The sequence below is a fragment of the Polistes dominula genome, unplaced genomic scaffold (assembly GCF_049000335.1).
Source record: "Polistes dominula isolate Pdom_NZ unplaced genomic scaffold, Pdom_raw_medaka contig_18, whole genome shotgun sequence".
Taxonomy (NCBI): Eukaryota; Metazoa; Arthropoda; class Insecta; order Hymenoptera; family Vespidae; genus Polistes; species Polistes dominula.
The window spans coordinates 2,959,993-2,986,967 of record NW_028301164.1 but is presented as its reverse complement, the minus strand read 5'-3'; the positions used below and the strand labels follow the sequence as shown (position 1 = coordinate 2,986,967).

General features: G+C 27.6%; 1 protein-coding gene across 3 annotated transcripts in view; it reads left to right on the top strand.

Moving 5' to 3' along the window:
• GluRIB (Glutamate receptor IB) overlaps positions 1-26,975 on the top strand; it is a 212,963-nt gene that overhangs the window by 114,214 nt on the left and 71,774 nt on the right. For all 3 annotated transcript variants that reach the window (XM_089178946.1, XM_015328452.2, XM_015328453.2), the window contains one exon: positions 9,745-9,897. In XM_089178946.1, the coding sequence (XP_089035072.1) occupies positions 9,745-9,897 (153 nt within the window). The remainder of the gene's footprint in view (positions 1-9,744; positions 9,898-26,975) is intronic.

Sequence of the window (26,975 nt, the reverse complement as noted above, 5' to 3'; positions counted from 1 at the left end):
ATGCATTCCCTTGAGAGAGAGAGGGAGTTGCTTTTTCTCCCTTTTTTTTTCTTACATTTTTTTCCTACCTCCTATTTTCAAATTTCAAAAAAGAAATAGAACTAAAATAGCAAAAGATGAGAAAAATAGCAAACGCTTGGATAAACATTAATCCATTATTTTTTAATCTTCAGAAATCATACGAACTTAATATTATTATTATTATTATTATTATTATTATTATTATTATTATTATTATTCATTTATAATATTCGTATACTTATGATTAAATAAATAGAAATGTTATTTCACGTTAGAGTAAAAAGATATAATTTTTTATAAAAGTAGTCTAAGTTTAAGAAAATAAAATTAGTTTATCTATTATTTCACACCACATTATTTTAAACTAAATTAATTTAATTACGATATTGTTAGGATAGTATTTGTTATTTCAATACTACATAAAATTCATTTAGTATTCAAGTGTAATTCTTTTATATTTAAAAGAATATTTTAAAGTTTGTAATATTTTATATATTTTAATATTATATTTTAAATAAATTGTAATATATTATAATTTAAATATATTTCAAAGTAAATATTTGAAAATTTTCAAGATATTTCTCGAAATAAAAAGATATATGACTTAGATCATTTTCATAATTATGGTATACAGAATATAAAAAATAATAAATGATGACACATCGATAATACTATCGTATAGATTCGAATTGTTAATGAAATAATGAAGAAAAATTAGAATGCGTCACGGTGTTTCCCGATGTAATTAGGGTTGTAGAGAAACGCGATTCAAACGCGATCTCGAACGTTGCCGAGTAAGTCCTTTTAGTATTTCTCTCACGTATAGCAGTCTATTAGTTAATTATCATCCAACATAGCAACGCGACATAGTTTATCTTGATAGAACGAATCACATGAGTTTAGCTTTAGCAACCTGCTACAATCTGTTATTTCGATAAGGTTAACACACAAGTGTGTGTGTGTGTGTGTGTTAGGTGTGTATACGTACGCATAAAGATGAATGGATTGGTAAAGAGAAACTGAAAAGGGGAAGATAGAATAGGGGGAGGGGGTAGGGTTGGGATTTAAAATGAAATTGACAATTGCGGATGTTTCAGTTTGTCGGTAGAATTCGACAAATAAGCTTCGTTTACAAACAATGATCAGAGACAACAAATTCGTGGTGCATGCGTGCGTGAGTGGATGCGTGCGTGCGTGCATGCCTACCTGCTTGGTTGCTTGATTGGTTGGTTGGTTGGTTGGTTGGTTGGTTGGTTGGTACCCTGCAAGCTTTGGTTCATACTGGTAGGAGAAACATTGTCGTTGGAATACCATAGCTGATTAGTTTACGTGTAAAGCCTTTATGAGAATACCGATAGTCGTTGTTGGAGTGGTATGCCTTTGTGTATTTGGCTTACCTGGATTTTATAGCCGAATTATCAATAATTTCTTCCTAACGATAACTAATCGTACATTCCACCTATGGTAATTAGAACAATAATCGTGAAATTTGTACAATTATTGCTATTAGAACGTTAATGGGAACTTGTTATTACCTATGGGTAGGTCTAATGAATACTTGGAAATATATACGAATCGTATGATAATGTTTATAGTGATCAATTATTTTTGATATAGTTTTGTATTTAATAAAATAATAAGAAAACATTTAAGATAGAAATATTTGATCTTGTAAAAAGTTTCATTACTTTTTTTTAAACATAATGAAAGATATCTATTCTATTAGTAAACCTCAAGTATATTCTTCTTTCAACGAGAATGAATTCGTCTTAGGGTTGTTTTCGTTGAAGAAAGAAAGAAATCCGACAGTTGAGTAACGATTGATGTTACTTCAAGGTTTCTTTCTTTTTCCTTTTTTTCTTTTTGCTTTTCTTCTCATAGTCGAAGAAGAAAAAAGGGAAAAGAATGACCCATCGTGGGTAATATTGTAGAAAAGGAATTGCGGTAATGTTGTCAGTATCTCTTATTTCTTCAAACCTTTCATTGTTCTTTCTGAAGAAACTCTTAGAAAATTACCGAACCGTTTCTTTTCGTTTCGATTCGTTAGTTCGTTTAATTATAAGAAGCAGATAATCCTTTATCAAAGATCGTACGACAGATTAACATAAAGTTTGATTCAATATATTCTGTTAACTGTAAAGAAGGTTCATTTAAAATCCCTTAGGAATATATCTTTAGGGTAATAGAAAAATATCGATTAATTTACCCTTATAACACACAAAAATCACACTACAGAAATTAGAACTTTTTTGCCAAGAATAATGATTGACCTCGTCAAACTTTGAATTCTTTTTTATACGGGTCGGTAATTCGAATTTTTTGATAGAAATTTCTTTTCCTTTTCCGTTCTTTAATTTGGAAACTGGAAACTCTCGAGAAGAATGTGATCTAAGTAAGAATCGTAGAAATTCAGCAATGAAAAAGAAGAAGGCACTGCGCCAATTTCACAACCGGAATTGCTAATGTTGCTACATTAGCAACAAGTTAATCTTCCGAGCTCCTCTTGATCGGTTCGAGTTTAATTTAAACGAAACGTGAATAATACGTGGCCATTATCATTACTATCGTTAGATCAATTATAATAAAAATTAAAAACTCTTACGTTTGAATTAGATCAAAATTGAAGAAAGTCCTACAAATTATTAAAAAAATTACGTGAAATAAAATATAATAATATTAGAGTGATCTTACTAATTTCTTATCTGATTACAAATTTCGTATCAAGTATAACATTTATATAAATAATAAAAAACAATATACAATTTTACAAATGGTAATCATATTGTAAATTAATTATTACCACATAATTCCATTTAATTAAATATCTTCATAAAAATTTGTAAAATAAATCCAACAAAAAAATAGAAAATATATTAGAATCCTTGTCTTTTAACTACTGTGTTACCCTTTACTAAATCAACTTTCCCAAAATTATTAAATAAAATCTGTTATCATCATTTGTCGAATAATAGTTTGGTATTAACTCTATGAAATATCTTTGAAAAGAACATATATTAGTTATTCAGCATTATACCTATATCTATTGTTAGGGGGTGTTAGGAAGATATGGAAAAGGGTTAGAGGTATGTGAAGAGAAAAGGGGAGGGGGAAACTCGACGCACCATAAATATAGATAGTCCATAGTGTACCAGAGTCAGTGGTACCCCCTGATAAGGGTTGTATAAGAGAGCTCAGATAACGACCGACTCCGAGTAATTGAGGCTGAGGCCGAATTAGTTAGAAACAGCAAACGTATTAGTTAGAAACGGGGAATCGGGTTGTTTGGTTCCTTCGTCGAACGGTTAAAACGATAATATCGACGAAATACGATAGTATAAACTCTATATGAAAACTACCCTAGAAATGTCTCTACAAATTTACATTTTACCTTTAGAGAAATAAAGAAAGTAACTTTACTTAAATCTTTTATTCAAACTATGAACAAAACTTATATATATATATATATATGTATGTGGGGGGGGGGGGGGTATATAAAACTTAGGATAAGTTTTCGAAAGTAACATTAAAGGTACTAGTTGTCAGTTATTTTCTAAAGGATAAAACAAATGATCCGGATATCCAATAATAATGAGAATAAAGGATTCCTTCCTTTAAATGAAAGTTTACATTTGAAGTCATTCGCTCGTTTACATTGTTCTCGATATTCAATTACAATCGTAATCGCGTGAAGGGAAGTTAAAGAAACTTTTAATGGTTTTCGATGGTGCACGGTGTTCCGTCAAAGCTTCAGTTACGATCGGCAATTTAATTTTCCTGCGGTGTCGACCCATCTATGGATTCCTTCTTCTCTCTCTCTCTCTCTCTCTCTCTCTCTCTCTCTCTTTCAATATATGCGTACGAATATATATGTTTAATAGTTCAGAACCTCCACTTGCATAATAAATAAAATCAGAAAACGTTTTAAGCGTTTTAATTTAAATTATAATAAAATAAAGACCCTAACTAATTAAAATAATAATAATTTTACTTAAGAGTATTTTACTGATTTTAATTTGTAAAAATTAAATATAGCAGGTGATACGTTAACACGTTCCAATACTACAGTTTTCCAAAAGCTATTCAGCACATTTCTCGTAATCAATCCGCTAATACACACCTATCCGATCGTTGAGAAACAAAGAATCCCCCAAACACACAAACCTCCCCTTTTCCCGAGAGATCAATCAGCAAGTACGTTAACAAGAACTCATAAAAAAACATTTCAATCAAGCCAAATCTTTATTTATTTATACGTTAATCCAATAAAACGCGATCAACTGAGGACATCGAAATGCGGTCAGTTTTATTTTCGAATTCGGAAACTGTTCTCTCTTGTTCAACCATTCACAACAAAAGTCATGTATTTGCCTAAAAGGAACTTTCTGTCGTTCGAAGTTTCCTTTTTTTTTTTTTTTTAAACCCATCAAAACTCGTTAATCGTTACGTTCTAATAAATATTGACGAATTAAAGATTTCAAAAATGTAGTTTCGAAAGAAAAGAAATTAAATAAAAAAGAATAAAAAAAAGAAGAGAAAAAAGTTGAATAGGGTTGATCATCATTGGTTGAATTGCAATTTTAACACATTTGACAAAGATAGACAATATGTGCATATACCCATGTATTGCATATATATATATATATGTACATAAATTATATATATAGATATATATAGATATATGTAATACCTGTTTATTTCAGCACGCGTTGACAGGTGTGGCGCCGCCGCGCGGCTATTGATTGGTGCCCAGTCTCCCCACTACTGGTTCACACTCACATCGATTCCCCTTTTCGTATTTCCCTTCCGTACTCAGCGCTTCGCCGCAATCCTCCACATTCTCCGTGCCCTTCACCCTCTTTCACTCCCCCTACCAACACCACCACCACTACTACTACCACTACCATCCTATTTCTACTCTTCCATCCCTTCATCTCTCTTTCTCTTTCTTTCTTTCTTTGTTCAATCATTTTCTTCCAACCATTCCAACGTCGTCATTCTGATCTTTCCTTCTATCTCCATTTCCTTCCTATTTTCTTTCATTTCTTCTTTTTTTTTAATTTTATTCACCCCATTTCTTTCCCCTTCTTCTACGTTGTTGTTATTTTTTTTCTTTTATTTTGTCTCTCTCATTTCTTGTTGCTGCAACGAGTGTGACACAGTTGATGATTTTTATTTATTTGCTTTTTTCTTTTTTTTAATAGATTTTACATGCATCTTTCCGTGTCTCGTTTTATCATGATACATCGGTTTCAATGATACTATTATATACTTTAAATTGTTTAAATAATTTACCACATTGAATTTTGACGTTCACGTCGTATTCTTGTTTCTTAGAAATCATTTGATTTTATTAAAAATTATTTGTACATCTTTATCTTGTTCGTACCTTAATAATAATTAATCTAATTTATAAATTAATAGATATTAATTCTAGGAAAAAAAATATCATCCAGTTAAATAATCGATTAGTAAAGAACGAAGAAGGAAATGAGGGTTGTTGAGGGGTGGAGGATGAGAATCTTGGAACGCGAATTGGAATTTTTTGTCTTCCATGTCTTTTGATATCTTACAATTTAATTTAACGTTGAATATTTTCGAAGTTAAATGATGCGTTTATTTCGAAATATCGTACGTTAAATAATTTAGCATTTTAATTTCGAAAGGTATTCACGAATTATACGACCAAAACTTTTTTTTTTTTCTCATTTGCTTCGTTATTTAAGTCTACGTCTGTTTACGTGTACGTTTTACTTTTGTTTTTAAAATATAGATATCGAATGGATCAAAGAAGAACTTAAGAGAGATCCTTCGGATTTAATCTCGTTATTCGTGGAATTTAATAAAACATGTTTGATTGTAATAAAGGTATATAGAATGTTGTATCACAAGAATGTTGTAAAATGCACGACAGACAATATTTTTAATCATACGCTTGATAATGAAATATTTTATATATAATATTATCGAATAATTAAAAAAGTAATCTGTTATATTATTAAAACGAAAAAAAAGCTAAAAATAATCCGATTATTTATTGTAAATAATTTAGAATTATTTTAACATGAAACATTTGTACATTTCAATTTTCTATTAAAAATTCTACGTTTATAATTTTGCATTTTAATTTAACTTTAGCGACAATTTTAACAATATAATAATAATAATAATAATAATAATAATTATTATTATTATTATTATTATTATTATTATTTAAAATACAAGAAGTAAATTAATGGTTAGCTGCATTCAGTCGAAAAAAAAAGAAAAGGAAAAACATAACTCTCTACTTTATTCATTTAATTTAATTTTTCTTTTTACAATAATTTGTTATATATAACGATAAATATTATTTTAATATTATCTAAAAATAATTTTATTTATTATTTAAACCGGTAGCACACACACACGTACAAATTGTAATATCCATTGAGTTGTAAACAAATCGTAAGAATAAATTTTATAAATTAATAATAAATTAATCGATAAGTTTATCGATTAATATTCGTAGTTATCTATATATACGTTTTCATCTTTATATTAAGTGTATATTTAGTAAATCAAGATAGACCGTCTGTAACAGATAACTTATCGATCCCTTCTAATACTCGAATACTACGCAGCCATTGTTTCTGGAAGTTGTAGACTCTAGGACGATATAATTTAAATATAGATTTTATCGAATAAGGGTAGATTGTACATCATGTGAACGTGATTTAAACACTTACCCTTATATCTTCCTTAGATATATTTACAATTTATTATAGTTCACAAACTGATTTTTCAACCTTACCATTTTATTATAATACAAAATTATATTATAATTATATAATATAATATATAGATAAATGTAATTATATTTATTTACATATATATATATATATTATATTTATTTTATTATATTATTATATTATTATTTTATTATTTTATTATATTAGTATTATATTTATATTATTATATTATTGTATTATTATTTTATAATATTAATATTATATATTTATTTTTTATTTTATAATTATATATATTATATAAATATTATTTTATACATAATAATATAATTTTTTATTTATATATATAAATATATATAATATCATTTTATTATAATAGTATCATTTTTAACCTAATTTCAATATATTTATAGTATTTTCAATCACTTTAAAAATACATCTAAATTTTTCTAATGTCAATTAGTTCATCAAATTTTTGAATATGATGACACAATCTGATCTTCCTATATACTTTTATAGTTATGACATTGAAAAAATATATAAGACAGATTTTTAAGACTTACCATCAAACATAGTGATCAATCTATGTCTATCAACTGTCATGAGTATGAGAATATTCTCAGATATATGATTTATTGTATATCAAAGCTGTATCACACCTAGTATGGCAATTTTAGTTGCATTAATGGAGTATTATTTGAAATGTAAATACTTATCAACGAAATATTGATATATTCAATTAATCTACGTATATCATCTATAAAATATTATCTTAATTATCTTCAATCATTTTTATTTTACATTGTTTCTCAATTTCGTTTAAACCTGACTCTATATTAACGAGTTTATCGCGTAAAATAAATAAATAAATAAATAAATAAATAAATTTATGAATAAATAAAATGTTAATTTTAATCTTCACAAATTGAATGTGAAGATGAAGTTAAATTTTTTAAAAGTTATAAGCATTTTGCATTTTTTTTTTTAAATTTAATTTGAAAAATGTGCTTCCTTTAATTATCGTCAAAATAATTTTGTTATTATTATTAAGAAAAGAAGAATATTTAAAATACTTTATTAGATAATACGTATTCCGTTGAACGTCTATGTGGACGTAAAATTTTGCTCGTTGAAATACAATTGAAGGAAAATTGAGATAGAAAAGAAACAAAAATAAGAAAAGAAAAAAGGATACTGTAGTAGTCGAGAGAATAGGGTAATAATATCGCATAAAGTTTAAAAATGTATATTTTCGTTGGTAGCGTAGAAAATTCCTCTCCTCTGGCTGAAATAGGAAAAGGTTTTTTCTAAGAAAAACAAAAAAAAACTATGGAGAGAGAGAGAGATAGTAATAAGGAAAAAGAAAATAATAGAAGAAAGTAGATAAAAGATAATGCATCTGGTATGTTACAAATAATTTAATTAATTAATTTGAAAAATAATCTCACAATCATAATTATTTCGTTTATTTGATCATTCGATAATTATAAAAGAATCTTATCGAATAATTTTAAATAATTATCACACACGTAATAGGTGCATATGATTGGTAAAAAGAACAAAATATCTATAGTTATGTTAATTTAAATGTATGATAAAAAAATTCTTAAAAGCTTACAAAGATATTTTTTTTTTTTGTAGTTATATTACAAAATCAGCTACTTTTATTTGTACGTTATTACTGCAAATTATGAGAATAAGCTTATAAATAATTATTACGAATAATACGTGTGTGTTATATAATTGAATAAAAAAATAGAAAAAAATCTATGTTATATTAAAAGTAAGATAACCAAAATTTGTTGAACATTTTAAAGATTTACAAGGATTATTCCATTTTTCTAACAATTAAAAACATCATTAAAAATAATGTAAAATCATTATCATTAAAACAATATATATATTTTATAGATTAATACATATATTTTATATATTTAATTTTTATATATAATTTTGTATGTATGTGTGTATAAGATATTTTAATTTTAATTTTATATTATTATTTAAATATTATATTATTATTATTATTATTATTAAACTGTATATTATGTACAAGTTTATTCGTATTTAATAAATACAATTTATTAATTTAAAAAATAAAATATTTTACATATTATATATAAAATTAGGTTTAATTAAAGTTATGAAATAAAAAAGATATTGTTTAAATAAAGATCTTGAATATACGTATACTATGATGAATTAACTGGTTTCTAGGCTTAATATCAGTAGGCATTAGTACCTAACTATTAATGTCAAATGGCTTCAATCGAAATTACAGCAAACTCATGCAACATTGGTGATCTAGCAGACGTCGGATCGCGTAGGTACATCGTATGTGGGCTTTCGGTAAACGGACCGATATAACTAGACATCCGATACACACCTAACGTTGACCTGAATCGTCATACTCGATTGATTTTCACGAAAGATGAGGATTCGACGTGTGTCATCTGATAAATGGCATGATGTGTTACCTTCTCTCTCTCTCTCTCTCTCTCTCTCTTTCTCTTTCTCTTTCTCTCCAAATTTTCAGTCACATTCTATATTACATGTAACATTTATAATTTAACAATTCAAAGAGACATTTAGTACTTTTAAAACATTCTAAGGGTGTTACGGTTAAAACAACGTTTATCAATTATCAATACCAATACCATAAATGTACAACTTGTATTTAAACACTTTTCAACGAATTGTTATCATCGTTTTCCTTTTAATATGTATGAACAATTTATATATTAAATTTGTGCAAGTGCATGTGCAATGGCAAGTGCAGGTGGAGGTATATATGGCTGGACGTTTATATACATATAAATATATTTATTTTTTGTCTTATAAATCAAAAGCTGGTTAACAATGCTTTAATATAAACGTTATTAAACGTTTAATAAAACGTTTTCGCAATTATAATATTTATTTGTAATATAACCAATTATAATATTTAAATATCGAAATGGAACGATTATTATATTCCTATATTGTATTTTTGTTATAGGTGCTATTTTCGAGCAGGGTACCGACGAGGTTCAATCTGCTTTCAAGTTCGCCATGTTTAACCATAACAAGAATACCACCATGAGAAAATTTGAACTGCAAGCTTTCGTCGATGTTATTAACACGGCAGATGCTTATAAACTTTCACGTTTGAGTGAGTAAAACAAAAATTCTAAACATTTATAAATATTATATATATATACTTAAAAGAATTAAAAAAAAAAAAAAAAGTAGTATTACAAATCAATTAATAATTCCTACGATTAAAAACAAAATACATTCTTAATACTTGAACAAGTATCAATTATCATTTAAAGTTTTATAATTAAAAGTATACTATATTCACAAAAATTGGCAAATACAAATGCGAGAGAATAAAAGAACGAACGTGCATTAAAAATTATTCGACGTTAATAATTTATCTGTCTCGTTTTTTTTTCTTTTTAAATAAAAATATATAAAAAAAAATAAATAAAAACAAGAGAAACTGAACAAAGTCTTGTTCGTTCGGCACGAACGACACAGGTTTCTATTAATACAACCCGAAGACTCATTTTTATGTCTCATCGTGTACCGTGAAAATCGATTTCAGCGTGTTTTGTTTCCGATATCAGGTAGGGAAGAACCCAAGAGAATGTCAGAAATGCGCCAATGGCCGAGTTATCAACAATAGTCGACCAACGACGCGACGATATGTGCCGGAAAACGGGCTACAACGCACAACCCATTGAGAGTCCTCTCCACGAATCTGTCCATTGAGAAATAAGCAATGTTTCCTTTCTCTTTCTGACTCCCTTTCAACCTTTTCTCCTAACGGAGATTTCTATCATTATCGAAACTTTAACAAATTTTACATTTTTATCACCAATAACTAACATTCATTACGAAACATAAAACTTTAAATTCAGTTTTGTTAAATTGAAATTTTAAAATGAGAATTTTAATTAACGTATTGTTTAAATATACCGTATCGTTTTTTATATTTTTTTTGAATACATTTTAAATAAATTATTTATCAAGGGTTTGATATTCATTGTTAAGGGTTCGATTCATTTGATTAATATTCTATGTATGAATGTTTAATAATTTTCACAAAAAAAGAAAAGACGCTTATTTTATTTCATCCTATTATCCATGAATAATAATACACTTATTCGTTTGATATGTGTAAAATATGTATATATATATAAAATATTATATTATAAAGTATTATAATTAATATTTAATAAATATACTATATTATATTATATTTAATAAATTACTAATGGCAATGATACCTTTGATGGTATTAATCGTATTAATGTTATACAGTTTATACAGGATGAAAAAGTATTGATACTCGTTAAACTGGTTCTTAATAATCATTGGAAAATAATAATAGGGTTTGTTAATAAGCTTAATTTTTATTGATAATCATTATTATTGTGTGGAAAAGTTTATTATTTTATTTCTTTTTCTTTTTAAATCATTGTGTAGTATTCATTGAAAATAATTAATAAACGATCGATAAGGTTTCGCGGTCTATTTCTAAAATAAAATTTTATATTATCTTATTATTATATTTATAAAACATTTAATATCAAAGTATATCACGTAAATGATTTTAAATACTGTTTGTTATTATTAAAAGATACCTTAAACAAAGTTTGTATTATATTTAAAAGGGATTTATCAATGTACTAATTACTTCCTTCCCCCCCCCACTATTATTAACATTAATTATTCTTAATATAATAGATAAACTTTGATCTTGTGATTAGAAAGTATTAAATCAATTGACGATCAAATAATTATTACATATATTTTTTTTTTTTAAATACAATATATAGAAATACAATAATAAAAATAAATAAACATTTTAGATTGTGTTGAGAGAAAGAAAAGACAGACATAAAATTTACAACAAAATTATTATTCCATCCTGTAATGGGTTCATTTAACGTATAATAAACTTTCGTTTAAAACTGTAACTTGTTTAAAGAACAGTTGAAAAAAAAAAAAAAAAAAAGAGAGAGAAAAAACATTTTGACTGGCACATTTAGATTGTAGAAAACAATTACGAAAAAATAGCTATATTTAGAAAACAATTTTAATTTTTTCATATTCATTTATATCTTTTTTATCTCTTTTATATTTTTATATTTTTTATATTTAAATATTTGAAAAGTGCACATTTAATAAATAATATATTCAAATAAATATTTAAAAATAACACAATTATACGTTAACCCTAACAACTTTTGTTTTAAACTACTGTTCGGTACAACAAATATATATATAAATAATATACTATATATATTTGAAAAAATAAAACGTTGATGTTAGGTTAAGGATAAATAAAAGTTATATAAATATAACTATTGCTTATAAAAAGATAATAATAGTTAGAGTTCAGGAGTATCTTTGGATCAAGGAAAGGAAAATAAATGGAACGCGATTGAATATAATGAGAGTGCATCTTTATCCATACAGGTTTTACCCTTCAAACCTTCAGTTCTCTTCTCCTCCCTCTCCCTTCCACCCTTGTTCCCTTTCTGCGTATTCTCTCGAGCTTTTTCATATAACGAGGTCGTCACTAGATTGCCTCGTTCGTTCGTTCATTCGTTCGTTTCTCTTACGCAAAAACTGATAACTTTCACGATCATCTATGTTGTACCTGTGTGAACGACCAATCCTCTTTTGCGTCTTTTTTATGAATAGGCGAGAAACGTCGATAACAATTTCAACGATGTAGCTTCAAGGATTTTTTTTTTTAAAGGTGTTATCTTTGATATCCGAAACTTTTTGGCATTATTTCTTTGTGTGTGTGTGTGTGTCTCTCTCTCTCTCTCTCTTAACGTTTCCATTCGAACAAAAATATTTTTCAAACAAAAATATTTCAAAAGCTTCGACTCAATCGGCTTTTATTTTTTTTCCCTGTATTTTTATTATTATTATTATTATTATTATTATTATTATTATTATTATTATTATTATTATTATTATTATTATTATTATTATTATTATTATTTGTATAATAAAATTTGTTCCAAATAAAAATTGTCTCGATCCTCGTATTATTATTTTTTTTTGCCATTTTCTATTTTTAATTCTATAATGATAAAGTAAAATAATAATGAAAGGGGATGGTATGAGAGTGGGGGAGTAAGGGAATAATTAATTAGTAACTACGCTGATAGGGATTAGATCGTAGAATAATTAAAATAAAATCATTCGATTAATAATAATATCGTTATATTATTAATTACAAAAGTTAATCATTCTCAACCGACATTGCGTTAATTAATTTAAGATCTTATCAGGATATTGCAATAATCTATGCAATATAAAACGCGACAAAATTTTACTCCAACGATATTTTCATTGAATATTATCGAAAACAAATACAACACCCCCTACTTTTATCTCGATCATTCCTATCCAAATCTATCCAATATTATCAATACTAATGCTAATACTAATAATAATCAATAGTCATGAATAGATAAGGTTGAAATGTCTGTTCAAATCTCAAACATCTTACATTAGTCAACGTTATCAATTGTATCAACGTAATCGATTATATATCATTAGGAATATTATTAGTGAACAATTTGATATCAGATAGTACGATGATAACATTGATCTACGAGTATGGGTTAAATGATAAGGAGGTGGGGAGTAGGTGTGCCAAACTAAAGAGGGAAAGGGGTGGCTTGTATTTGTAACATTGGATAGATCCGTAAACGACATCCCTGAGTATTTGGGCCAAGTCCAACGGATATGGAGATCGTGGTACGCGTTACGGGTACTTAGCAAAGCTGTGCTAATTGTATTAATGCTAGCTGTTCTCTCCCCCACCCCAACCCCACCTCTAGCCTTCTCCCGATCCCTCGTCTCCTCTCCAACCTTCCCTTCACCCTTCTCTTACAACCCTCAAAGCCAGAGGCCACTACTGTTATAATCCTATAGCTGGTCGCGTTTACTACCTGCTAAATCTATTGTCGAAACGCGGTCTGCTTAAATTGCTTTCACCGGATGCTCAAACTAAACGACGTTATCCTTCACATTGGCAAATACCTCCCTCACCCCCATACCGTCCTTCACCCTATGATGGACTCTGAATCATTTACCTTTAGAATATATTGGTTTTTTTTTTCAAGAGATTTTTCTAATTAGTATATATACTTGATTTATTTAATATTTAATGTTTAATATTATGCAATATTATATATTTAAAAATTAATTATTGTGAGATAGTTATATATCATTTTATTTAATTTTATTTTATTTTAATTTTATTTTATTAACTAGTAATAGGTTGAATTTGATTAACTTTGTTAAGTGTTAGAATAGCAATGTGTATCCTTTGTTAACGATCTTTGCTACACCTTGTGTTAAGAAGATTACTTTATTTTATTTTATTTTATTTCATTCTCTTTTCCTTTTGTTTAATAAAATTAAACTTAAATTAAATTTAAAATTAAATTTAATAAATTTATCTCTCTCGATTTATATGACAATATAAAGGATACTTTTCTTGTATTATAGTTAGTGACAATTTTTACCTACATTTTTCTATAATATTGCAGAATAAATACGAAGATAGAAGTAAGAGAATAAAGAAAAGGATTTTTGTCAATATTGTCATCTTAAACGTAACCTTTTATTTAGATACCCTTTTTTTTGTAATCTATTTGAATCTTCTTCTTTTAATATTGTCTTTTCGCATAAAAAAAATAGAGTAAAAGAAAGAAGAAGAAAAAAAGGAAAATGGAAAGAGAATGAGATAGTGGAAAAGAGAGAAAAGATAGGAAGAGGAAGAAAAAAAAAGAAGAAAAAAAAAAGGGGGAAGACATAAAAAGCTGGGAGAATATATAGAAAGATAGAAAAAGATAGGTAAAGGGGTGAATGAGGTGTAAGGGGGATGAGACACGAGAATATTGTGGTGGAAGAAAGAAATGAGAGAAAAAGAAAGAAAGAAAGAAAGATAGTCTATGTGTGTGTGTGTGAGAGAGAGAGAGAGAGAGAGAGAGAGAGAGAAAGAGAAAGAGAAAGAGAGAATGAAAGAGCAAAGTTAGAGAAAGGATGGTGAGAAGGACGAAGGACGAAGTACGAAGGACGATGACTGGAGATGGGAAAAGCGACGACTATGTGGAAGATTGGGGAGAAGGAGGAAGGGGTTTAGAACCGTGGAAAGAGGGTTATTCAGGGTAGAAAAAAGCTGGAAATACCCTCGGGAGCCCTCGGCAGATTTATACCGGCCCTGGTTGGCTGGTTGGCTGGCTTGCTGGCAACCTGGCACCTCATATACATTCTTTCTCTGTCTCTTTCTCTTTCTCTTTCTCTTTTGCAGTTTTCAAAAGTCGAGATTTCTGATAGAACTGGCCAAAGAAAGTTACCACCTAGCCAAAATAGATCTTTTCTCATTGGATATTAATACGATATGTTAGATCAAAATTTAAATGAACGTTAAAAACAATATCTCATATTTTAGTTTCATATATTTTCATTGCAAATTTATTTAATCATTAAAAAATTATTACGTTTCATTTCTAACAAATAGAATTTTATGAAATTTTATTACAAATAATGTGCTTTGTTAACTAGTGGTATATTATTTTTTAGAAATGATTTGCTTTATACAAAATTATTATTTTATTATGTAATAAAATACTTCGTGGAAAAGTGTAGAATACAATTTGTTCAATGTAATACGAATAAGTTTGAATATTTGTTAAATAAATTTAAACTCGATTTTGTTTCAGTTCTATGGATTTAATTATATTATTCTCAGATATTTCCATAAGCATTTTGTTGTTTAATATGTTTAATGTATTTAAAAATATTATATTAATTTTAATCTTATACTTATTTAACAAAGTTTATAGATTGCAGTATTGTTCAACAAATTTTCAAGCTCATTTTACTCAAAAACAAAATATCTATGAACAAATATTTTGATTCTACATTTTCGACATAGTTTTCAATATAGAATTATCCCTCTGACTCCACTTGTATCACTAATTATAGAACACTCTGTATAAAATTCTCAAAAGTACACTCGATATATGTAAAATGAAATGATTATCGGAGTACTCGTATTCTAACTGTGATGTTGTTAGTCTCTACTCTTACCCATTAAAAGAAAGAAGATAAGTAAAATAAAAATAAAAAATAATAATAATAATAATAATAATAATAATAATAATAATAATAATAATAATAATAATAATCTTTAAATGTTTCCATTCTTCTAGGCGGAAAAACAAGCGACAAGTCTTTACGCTTTCGATTTAAAACTTTCGAATTAGATTGCAACTCGTCGTTGGTTATTTTCTTTCTTTCTTGTGCCATTTAAAAGTTCACAAGCTATGGTACCTTTAGTCCCTTTCTCCATCCCTTTCTATCTTTTCAGAAAACGTGAGAGAGTGAGAGAAAGAAAGACAAAAGAGATAGAACAAAAAATAAACTAAAAACAAAACCAAATTAAAAATATATATATAAATTCAATTAACAACAACATGAAAAAAATAAATAATAATTAAAATCCGATCGAAATATTCTATCGAGATATTCTTCGAGATAAAAACGTTGTCTTATTGCACAATCTTTCTTCAGAAATAATTCTTCTTTTATCATGGTGTTATCGCCATAAATAAAATACGAATGAGAATAAATATTGCGATATCGATGTACTATGATTGTCAATATTCCTTCAATTGTGATCTAACAGGTATGTGGAAAATGGAAAACGGATTAAATGTTTGAATCTATTCGACCTATCTTCATCCCCCTCCTTCCCATTTTATCCTAGCAACCCCCTGAAAGAAGTCCTGCATGTCCTTTACATACTAAAGATGCATTGATATAAACTGCGATATTAATAATCGATCGGTTGTAACATATTTGTTTGCATATATTCAACATGATATTTTGTAATATCTGTAACGTGTATTACCAATCAAAAGTTTGCAATAACTATGTAAAATAAAATTCAAATGAAAAAAATATTTATATTGAACAAATTTAGTGTGATTTAATTAGATTAATTTGTCAATTAAATTAATTTAATGTAAAATTAAAATTAAAATTTTATTTTTGTTAATAAAATGTTTTACATTTCGTATATTCTTTTTTTTATTTGATTTTATTTTATTAAAATATTTTTTATATTTTTATTGTATCAAAGAACAAAAGTAATTTTTCTATTTTTAAGGAAAAATCTCATTAAATAATTTTTTTGTCAGTAGTTAAGTCAGAGCTTTGTCAGACTAAAAGTAGTATTTAGCTCAAACAATGTATGCAATTTTCCTATACATATATATATATATATATCTATGCATTTTTATACACACGTTTAACATACAATAGTTTAGAACACAATATGCTCGTTTTATTTAAGTATTTAACCTTACTACTACTATTACTACTCTTACTACTACTACTACTACTACTACTCGTATTTCCTATTCCTCTTTACGTTCTTTTTTTGTTCCCCATTTTCCTATACATCGTCGACAACCCCTCTGGGAGTCTCGAAGTGGTTGAGAACAGGAATTACCCGAAAGGGATTTGGATAAACTATGGATCGTGTGTTAAATTGCCGAACGATCGTCACGTAAATCGTTTGACAAAAAGAAATAAATCAAATAATATATATATATAATCTTCAACTATGTGTCAACTTTAACCCCAATTAGTATTTTATTATACATTCAATATATATGTTTAAAAAATGAACAAAATTTGTCAAATTATAAGTTAATTTAACTTTAAAAAGTTATTTAATTATAAATTAATCAAATTAGAAATTTATAAACATCGATTGCGAAAAATTTTATGATTGATAATTTTGATAATTGTTTCAAAAATTGTTTTTTGATAAAAGTTAGATAATTGATTATAAAAACTTTGATATTGTCCATAATAGTATAATTAGCTAGAAAATTTTAGTATACAATATATCACATATATATATATATATATTCTTCAACTATGTGTCAACTTTAACCACAATTAGTATTTTATTATTAATACATTAAATATATGTTACCAAAATAGACAAAATTTGTCAAATTAAAAGTTCATTAATCAAATTAAAAACCTATAAACATCGTTTACGAAAAATCCTTCATAAAGTTTAATAATCGATAATCAAACATTTGATATCCTATTCAATTAATAATAATAATAATAATAATAATAGTATTATTAGTTATTTTATTTTTATCGATAAATTATAAGTTTTTTCATCAAATTAGAAACTTATAAGCATCGTTTACGAAAAATTCTTTAAAAATTTGATATTATTCTATTTGATTTATAATAATAGTGTAATATAAGATGGAAAATTTTTGTCGGTTTAGTATATCTCACAATTTTCTTTTTTTTTTTTTTGCCTACAAATTTCCTTCTCTCCCCTCACCACCCTTCTACCTCTTCAGCTTTTTCAGAGGTAAAGGCAATTTTTTATCGTTCGCAAAAGTTTCTTAATTTGTAAGAAGTCTGACGGACTAATTAATATTGATGATTGAAGAGTGCTCACCTCGTTCGGTGATCAATTTTCATCGGCATTAATAAACGGATCTACTAGCTTTTCGGTGGAATAAGGGAAGAAGGGCAGGAAGAGTAGGGGAGAGAGGAGAAGACTGGTGTGAGAAAGAAGAGCTGGTCATACTGAAGCTTTTCGTCTCTCAGGGGGAAAAGGTAGTCGACGAAGCTTCGGGGAACGAAAAAGGGCCGTGAGGAGAAAAGGGTGGATGGAAAAAATAAAAAAAAAAAAAATTAGAAAAAAAATAAAAAGGGTACTCGCTGAAAAAGTTAAAGCTTACTCTCTCGGTGCTTTAAAAAGCGAGAATCCAATCGTTCCCTGTAAAGCTATCGATAGGGGGGAGGCGGGTTGAGGGGAGGGGGTAGTGTGCTTCTCGCTTTTAAAACCGTTAATCACCTTAAGTTAGTCCAATTATTTCGTTCGGTTCGCACAGAGAGAAAGAGAAAAAGTAGAACGCGAGTTGCAAAGTCGAGCTTAATCGGTAATATCGTATTAAAACACAAAGTATATATCTTTCTTTTTACATTTCTTTTTTTATCTTTTTATAATTCATTCGATTTTATTATTTCATTTTATCCTGTCCTCGCGCGTCTCCCGTTGAACCCTTTCTTCTGAAATATACTTTAATCTGTAATAAATGTCTGTGACAAATGAATTAAACGTAAGGTTTCTTCTTAATAAATAATATATTAAGACTACATATTAATAATATGAGGTTATTACTTATTAAAAAAAAAAAAAAAAGAAATTAAAATATTTATATAGAAATGAGTTAATTAATGTAATTGAACATTTTTATCTGTAAATGTTAATTATAAATTTATCTTACAGTGATATCATATATTTGCATCTACTTAATCTATAATTCGATAAATTACAAGTTGTTTAATTACTTTTGTATAAAACTTTACCATATCTTTATATATATATATATGTATATATATTTAAATTAATTTTTTATTTTCGCATATAGAGAATACAGCTGATAATGCAATTAGCGAGAAAAACTTCAGATACTTTGTATTTAAGTATTATAATAATTCAAAGATTTTGAAGATAATTAATTGTTCATAAAATGTGGTAAATGTATTAATCCGTACACGAACATGACAGATAACTTATTAAGAATATCTCGTATATATAATATATATACGAGGATATTATCTTCTGTCCGAACTTTCATCGAGTTACTAAAGTCCGCAGAAAGTTTACCTTTGGTCTTTCAGAAGGCATTCAATTTGAATGAGAGGTCTTCCAAGAATAAAGGAAAGTTTTAACATTCCTTACTAATCATTGACAATTTACCATTTTTGAATTTTATGATACGTTTGATGGTTAATTTATGTGATAGTAATGTTATTTGGATATTTTAACAAAATCTCACTTTTGTTTAATTTTAAAATTAATACCCGTTTACTTTGAATTGTTTTCAAATGTTTTTTTTTTTAACGTTTCTATGTTTAGGAATATTTTTATTATATATATATATATATAGTAATTAGAAGATTAATTTAATAATTAAATAAACAGTTTTATAATATATATTGTAATTAAAAGCATAGAGAGAATTAATCATACTATATTCTCGGATAAACTTATAATGAAATCATTTAATTATACGTAGAGTATATTTTAATTAATCCGATTATATTTAACAATATATATTTATTGTGATATAAAATGATCATTCAGATTATATTCGCATAATTACTAAGATACGTCAGAGTTGACATTTCGTTGGGTTATCTCACCCATCATGGTTGATGCACTTTCGATGTAACACGTCAATATAGTGTATTACCTAGTCTACCATACTATTTAGCGAAGTATACTTACGCAAGTGTATAATCTAAGTACCATTTTCTCATTTTAAATACATTCGTATACATTTACAACGTATTACATATTTCGCGTAAAACTTTCAATTAAAATATTTTTCTAATTTTATTACATCTTTACGTATTTGTTGAATACATTTGAAAATGATTTGACCTAATTTTATGTTGCAAGAATAGAAACTTGTTTTTTTATCTGTTGCGAAGAAGAGACGAGACCAAGAATAATTTCACATCCCCATTATGTTTCCATTTTTTTCTTTTTTTTGTTTTTTTGTTTTCACCTCAACCTATTTCAGTTCTTCCAACGTTTCACGTTAGTTCTCGACCTTTCTCTTTTGCCCTTCTTCCACTTGGCGGCTTCGGTCAGCTTTTTATGGTCGGTCGTTAGGAAAGCCGGACCGCAAATGTCTCCGCATGAATTCTAATGTCCAACCTCCAGCCAACCCCCTACACTAACCCTCACCCCCCGATCCTCATCCTCACATCCCTTAGAGAAGTTGGTTGGTCCTTTCGACTTTCTCGATTCGTGGTGTCGAGCGTGTGCCTCGAAAATTCTGACCTTCTAGCTTAAACCACCTCAACCCACCAAATTTTCTCCACCTCTTCCTCAACCACCACTCTTAACCTTTAACAGTTGAAATTTACGCGAAATTTAGCGAATTCCACGAGAAGTCGGAGAACAATCCTAAGAAAAAAAGGGCCATTTTGTTCCTAAATTTCCATAAGATTTTACTCCGAGGTAACACAGATGAGAGGGTGAGTCGAGCTAATTTCTCGCAATAATTTACGTACCCTTTTATTCTTTCTTCAACATGGGTTAGGGTTTGGGGTGGAGGTTAACGAGAAACGAAACGAGACGTAGATGGGAACAAGACGAGTAACTGTCCATGGAATGTCCGGTATATTTATAATTAGCACGTCCCAACATCCAACATGGTTTCACTCCTTTCACAAATGGTTTTTCATGGTATTCCAAGAATTTATTCTCGTTCGTTTCACACCGTTCCCTTCTTCATCTCACATTCCTCGTCGTTTCTTTCTTTTTGTTTAATTTTAACTAAAAATTGTAAGAAACGAGTCATGGGTTTTATTTTTGAGTGTAACGAGTTGGAAAATGATGAATATAAGAATTGTGATTTTTATCCTTTTTTTTGGAGGGGGGGGGGAATATACCTTTTTGTTGTCGACAAGAGGACAATTTGTGGTATCGTTTATTAATCTGCACGGTTTTATGATAAAATACCGAGGAAATTCGGAGGATTAATTCGAATCGTGTATGTATTTTGTTGTTGGTTTTGTTGTTGGTTTTGCTTAACTCGCAACTCTCGTCGTCTTGTATTAAATTTTGAATTCTTTTTTTTTGACAATGAGTTTATCGAAAACTTTCCTATCTCTTGACAGGGGTACGTTTGATACGAATAAAAAATAAAAACAAATAACAATTTTGTTTTTTTTTTGTTATCAAATATTTAAATCCAAAGCTGATAGCCACGGGACAACAGATTGGACTCGCATGTACAGACTGACAGACAGACATCTTCGTTGTCATCGTGACCGTATGGAATTTGTCAGTTGTGCGACGAGGAAATCACCAGTGAACAATTTGGTAGGTCATTTTTTTTCTTCTTCCTCTATTTTTTTATTTTTTTTATTCACCACAAAAATTTTGCGAACGACTGATCGATAAAAATGACAGAACTTTATCAGAGTCACGCTTTTCCTACTTGCTTGCTTGCGCTCCTGGCTAACTCGATAATTCAACTGGATCTTCCTTATATAACGGGTGAGATATTTAAAACAGTTCATAGAATGTAGTTCATACTTGTAAGGAAAGGTTAATTCTCATTTTCATCATTTTAGGATCAAATTATTAGGAATGAAATTATGGTTATTTCGAAATGAACTAATTGGAAGTTTAGTTTGATAAGTTTGTTTCTTCGTTAATCTATGATAACCATGTTATCAATAATGATAGATTATTTTATTTTTGGGTGATACCCTTTGTAGGCCAAATATTTTAATAATATTTTAATTAATAATATTTTAATAAATGTTGAAGGAAAAATATAAATGAAAAGAAATTTATTTTAACAATGAAATAATATTCATTGATTATAAATATATATTTTTGAAATATATTATATTAAATATTTAAATATTTATATTTATAAAATATATTATATTAAATATTTAAATATTTATATTTGTGCAAAATATATTATATTAGATATTTAAATATTTATATTTATAAAATATATTATATTAGATATTTAAATATTTATATTTATAAAATATATTATATTAATTATTAAAATATATATATATATTATTTTCCTTCCTATTTATTAGGAAAACTTTAGATCTATGCAATTATTGTTTCAATGATACGTTCGACATGTTGCACCCGTTATACGCAATATCTATCCTCTAACTCAAATCGATTTATATACGTTAAAATTCTTATCGGTACGAACGAACGGACAACTGTGCTTTACTCTGATGTGGGTAAAAATTTTTCGGAGGTAAAAAAATAGAAAAGAAGAAGAAAAAAAAAGAAAAAAAGAATGGGTAGTTTAGCTTGTTAACGGTGAACGCACTTATTCCTCACGTTCGTTCATTCCCAACCATACAAGCCAGACGTAAAATCGATGATGCTCGTTCACCGTTAATAATATAACGTTCGAATAAAAAAGATCAAGTGACGAGTGTTTGAAAGAACCTTAATACTATGCTTACTTACTTACTTATGTACATTCCATTTATTCAAAGTAAATTCTTTTTATTCTTTTTTTTTTTTTTTTTGCATTAGAATACTCGTTCCCTATGATTTTCTACGAAATCTTTAAGAGAAAAAAAGACACAGGACAAAAATTCTATTAGAGATATCTTAAAATCTTCCTTTTTCTTTTATTTTTGTCGTCAATTACAATAATAATCTTTTCTTCGACAAATATTATCTTAAAATTATCTTTAACTCGTTACTCGCTGCAATACGAAAATGCAACAAAAAAATTCAATTAACCGTATAATGATATTCATACTAACTAAATAGAACTATTTTTGCAACAATTGTTTTTTTTATTTTTTTTTTAAATTAAATATAATATTAAATTATAAAAATTATAAAATTATAAATTATGTTTTATATTATACAATTGTTTTACATTATGAAATAATATAATATATAATTTCATATATGATTTTTTATATTATAAAATTATATTATATAAAATAATATAAGACAATATTGTATTTAAATTATATATAAAATTATATAATTACAAATTATGTTACATATATTATATAACAAATAATTTAAATATTTTATATCATTAACTATCAATATCAAATAAAATAGTGAAGGAATTTGTAATATTTTCATGAAACACGAGGTAGAATCTCATAATTTCAACGAATTTAATATTTTATTCTAAAGTTGCAATTTAAAAAAAAAAAAAAAATTCCCAAATGCGTCCCAAAAAAAGGCCATTGGCGGTTAATGGGTTAAAGAAGGATACATTATGAAGCTATTTGTATCCATTAACATTGATCGTAAGACCCAACACAACCCATTTCTCTTATCACATACACATTTTATTCTCTTATTTAAACAATAAATATTCCAAGTATATACTTTATCCAACATTTTCACCAAAATCCAGTAGAAACTACTACGAATGAAGACAAACGTTGTTCTACTATTAAAGATAAAAAAAAAATGAGAATAGTAAAAGGAGAATATAAGAAAAAAGAAAATAAAAGAAAAAAGAAAAAAAAACAACAACAACAGCGGGATTTCAAGAAAAGAATGACACGAAGAAAAATGCAATTCTTTGGGACATCGTTTAAACGTTCTGTTCTGTATCAAATAACAAAACGCGGTTTACTATCCTAGAGGAAAATTAAGTGACGTTGGGTTTCTGGGTATTATGGAAATGAAGATGGAAAAGGGAGGGTTGGTTGGGAGTTGGGGATTGGGGGGAGGAAGGGAAAAGGCAGCCTGTTGGAATGGGATAAAACCAAGTTGGCCGCATTTACCGCGGAAAATACCAAACCCCCACCCCAGGATACTCTGGGATGGAAAAGTTTTCAACGGGAAATTTGCCCTTCCTGCGTGTTGAGTAGCGGATACGTTTGAACTTTTCGTAGTACTCAAAGAACACGGTTGTCGCGTCCGGAGACGCTCTTTTCGAGATAAACTCTATCTCTTTTTCTCTTTCTGTCATACTCACACATACTATTTCACTCTGTTTCACTCTTACTTACGTTGTATACACGCGGCCCTACGAAATAAACTTTGGTGTTTTGTGGGTAGAAGATCCTAGAGAGAAGGTGGAAAGTGGAACGTGTAGAGGTAAGGAGTTTAGGGGGTGGTAAGAGAGAGGAAGGTAAAGAGAGAACTGTATTTTATAGTTACAAGGAATTAGTACTATATACCGTGAATACTATGTTTGTTATTTATATAACCACATCCTCATATATATATATATATATTATACGCAGGATGCTCGAAAAAGGTTGGAAGTTAATTATTAAACTACTTATCGTTTTGAAATTAAATAGATGAAAAATAGTTTATGTAATAGTTATGTTTGATAGTGTTTTTTTATTGTAACTATGTATTTTTGCTTTTTAAAGATATCTATGTTACCGTAGTAGTGTGTACCATAGTAGTTCTAAGAAATGTTGGAAAATTTTAAGTATAGTTTTGAGATTAAATAGATGACAAATAATTTATATAATAATTATGTTTTTGATAGTGTTTTTTTATTGTAACTATTTAAATTTTTGGTCTTTTAAATATATTCATGTCTTATCATAACAGTTGTAAGAAATGTTGGAATATTTTGCTCATAGTATTAAAGATCAATGTTTATTCTTATATTTCTATCGTATTTTTTGATAAATTAATTTTTATTTTTATTACACTTATAAATAAAAGTGTAAAGACCCGAGTTATGATTTAGGTTGACCAATCGTGTCGTTTAAAATTATAATACACATAAGATATTTGCGTTCAATGAATTGTAAGACGAATTTTGTTTTGTAAAATTTACAAAACTAAAATACTTGATATTATTTCAATTGACAATGTTGAAAAATTATCTTTAGGGAGATAAGTTCACATGGAACTTTATTTTTTTCATTTATCCATTCGATTTCACACATTGATATATATATAGTATGTCCCAACTATTTTGGACATTCTTTTATATCTATATATATATATATATATATATATATATATGTATATTTTGGCTTTGGATTATCGTTTCAGTACAATTTCCACACTATTCGCATTCTCCGCGGGACATGGTGTAATTCACAAACCATCTACACTTCAGTAGGAACACGTTCTCTTTCGTTAAAATATCTGGAGCGGAAAGAGCTTTAGTGGATTTCGAGAATGAGAGAGAAAGAGAGAGAAATATATATATAGAAGAGAGAAAGAGCGTAAAGGGAAGGTTGAGTAGAGAAAGAGAGATAGATGCTTTCCCAAGAGAATATGTGTTAGAAAGAGAGAAAGAGAGAAGGCGATGACACAGCGTCGAAAGGATAGAGAGGGGTGGAAAAAGGCAAAGAGTTTTCCCCATAAAATATCGCGACGTTTCTTCTTCGGTGGAATAAAAAAAAAAAAAAAAAATAATAGGTGGAAAAGAGAGAAATAAAAAAAAAAGAAAAGAAAGAAAAAAAGTAGCATCAGGGACGATCCTGTCTTTCATTTTCTTTTACTGGTTTGACCGAAATTACGTTAACGATCTCTCTCGAGGGTGACTTTAATAAAACAAAAACCAAAAAAAAAATGAATAAAAATAAAAATTTATCGAAGGTAAAAAAAAAAATGAGAAACAAAAAACGTGTAATTCGTTTCGTCGTTTTATTTTCTTTCTCACGATTAATATTAGCTGTTTGATTTTTACTCATCATATTTTCTCCCTTTTTCTGTCTTTTTTTTTTTTTTTTATTGATAATACACAGTGCTATTAATATTTACTTTGAATGGAATAAAACGAATATATGATTGAACGATAAATTGATACATTCGGCAAACGATTTATTCGACATATTTCTAATAAAAAAAAAATATTTGCAGAGTTTTTCATTTATTTTTCTTCCATCGAAAGGAGATTAATATATATATATTCTTTTTTTTTTCATTAAATATAACTTTTATTTGAAAAATATTTATACGAAGTAGTTTACAAAAAGAAAAAAAGATTTAAAAAATATCTTTCATCTGTTTCTACGTTCATTCATTCATCTATTTCTTTTCAAAGTTTGTCCAATCCCTATACCTTCCGAATCATCTGCTGGCTTTTACAACCGATCGGCTACTGCTGTTATCATAAAGCACACGTACAACCAGCCGATTATAACATTGTACATTTTCTGATAATAATAATCCCTCTGTTTGACATGGAAAATCCTGTTGGTTTGAAAATCGATGCTTTCATACATACGTTGTTCCAGCTCTTTCATTTGTAATCGCTTTAATAACACAAAAATCTTCATAGAACTGCAATATGTTGTGAACATATGTGTGTACGAATTATAGGAACTATAGGTCAACGTAGAAATCATTTATTTATTTCGAGTCATTTTCCATAAGCTTAGTGGAAAAATAAACAATCTATTATTTCAAATCGTTTTATCGATGTTGAATTAATTTTTTTTTTTTTTTTTTCGTTTACTCAGTTCCATCAATTACAAATCAAAATACGAATCGTAAAATATTTTATCATTTATTTCTACAAATAATATTTTCGATAGAAATGTAATGTAATGAAAAAAAAAAAAAATAATAATAAAATAAAATAAAAGAGTTATTTGATATATTTTAAATATATTGAAAAAAAAATT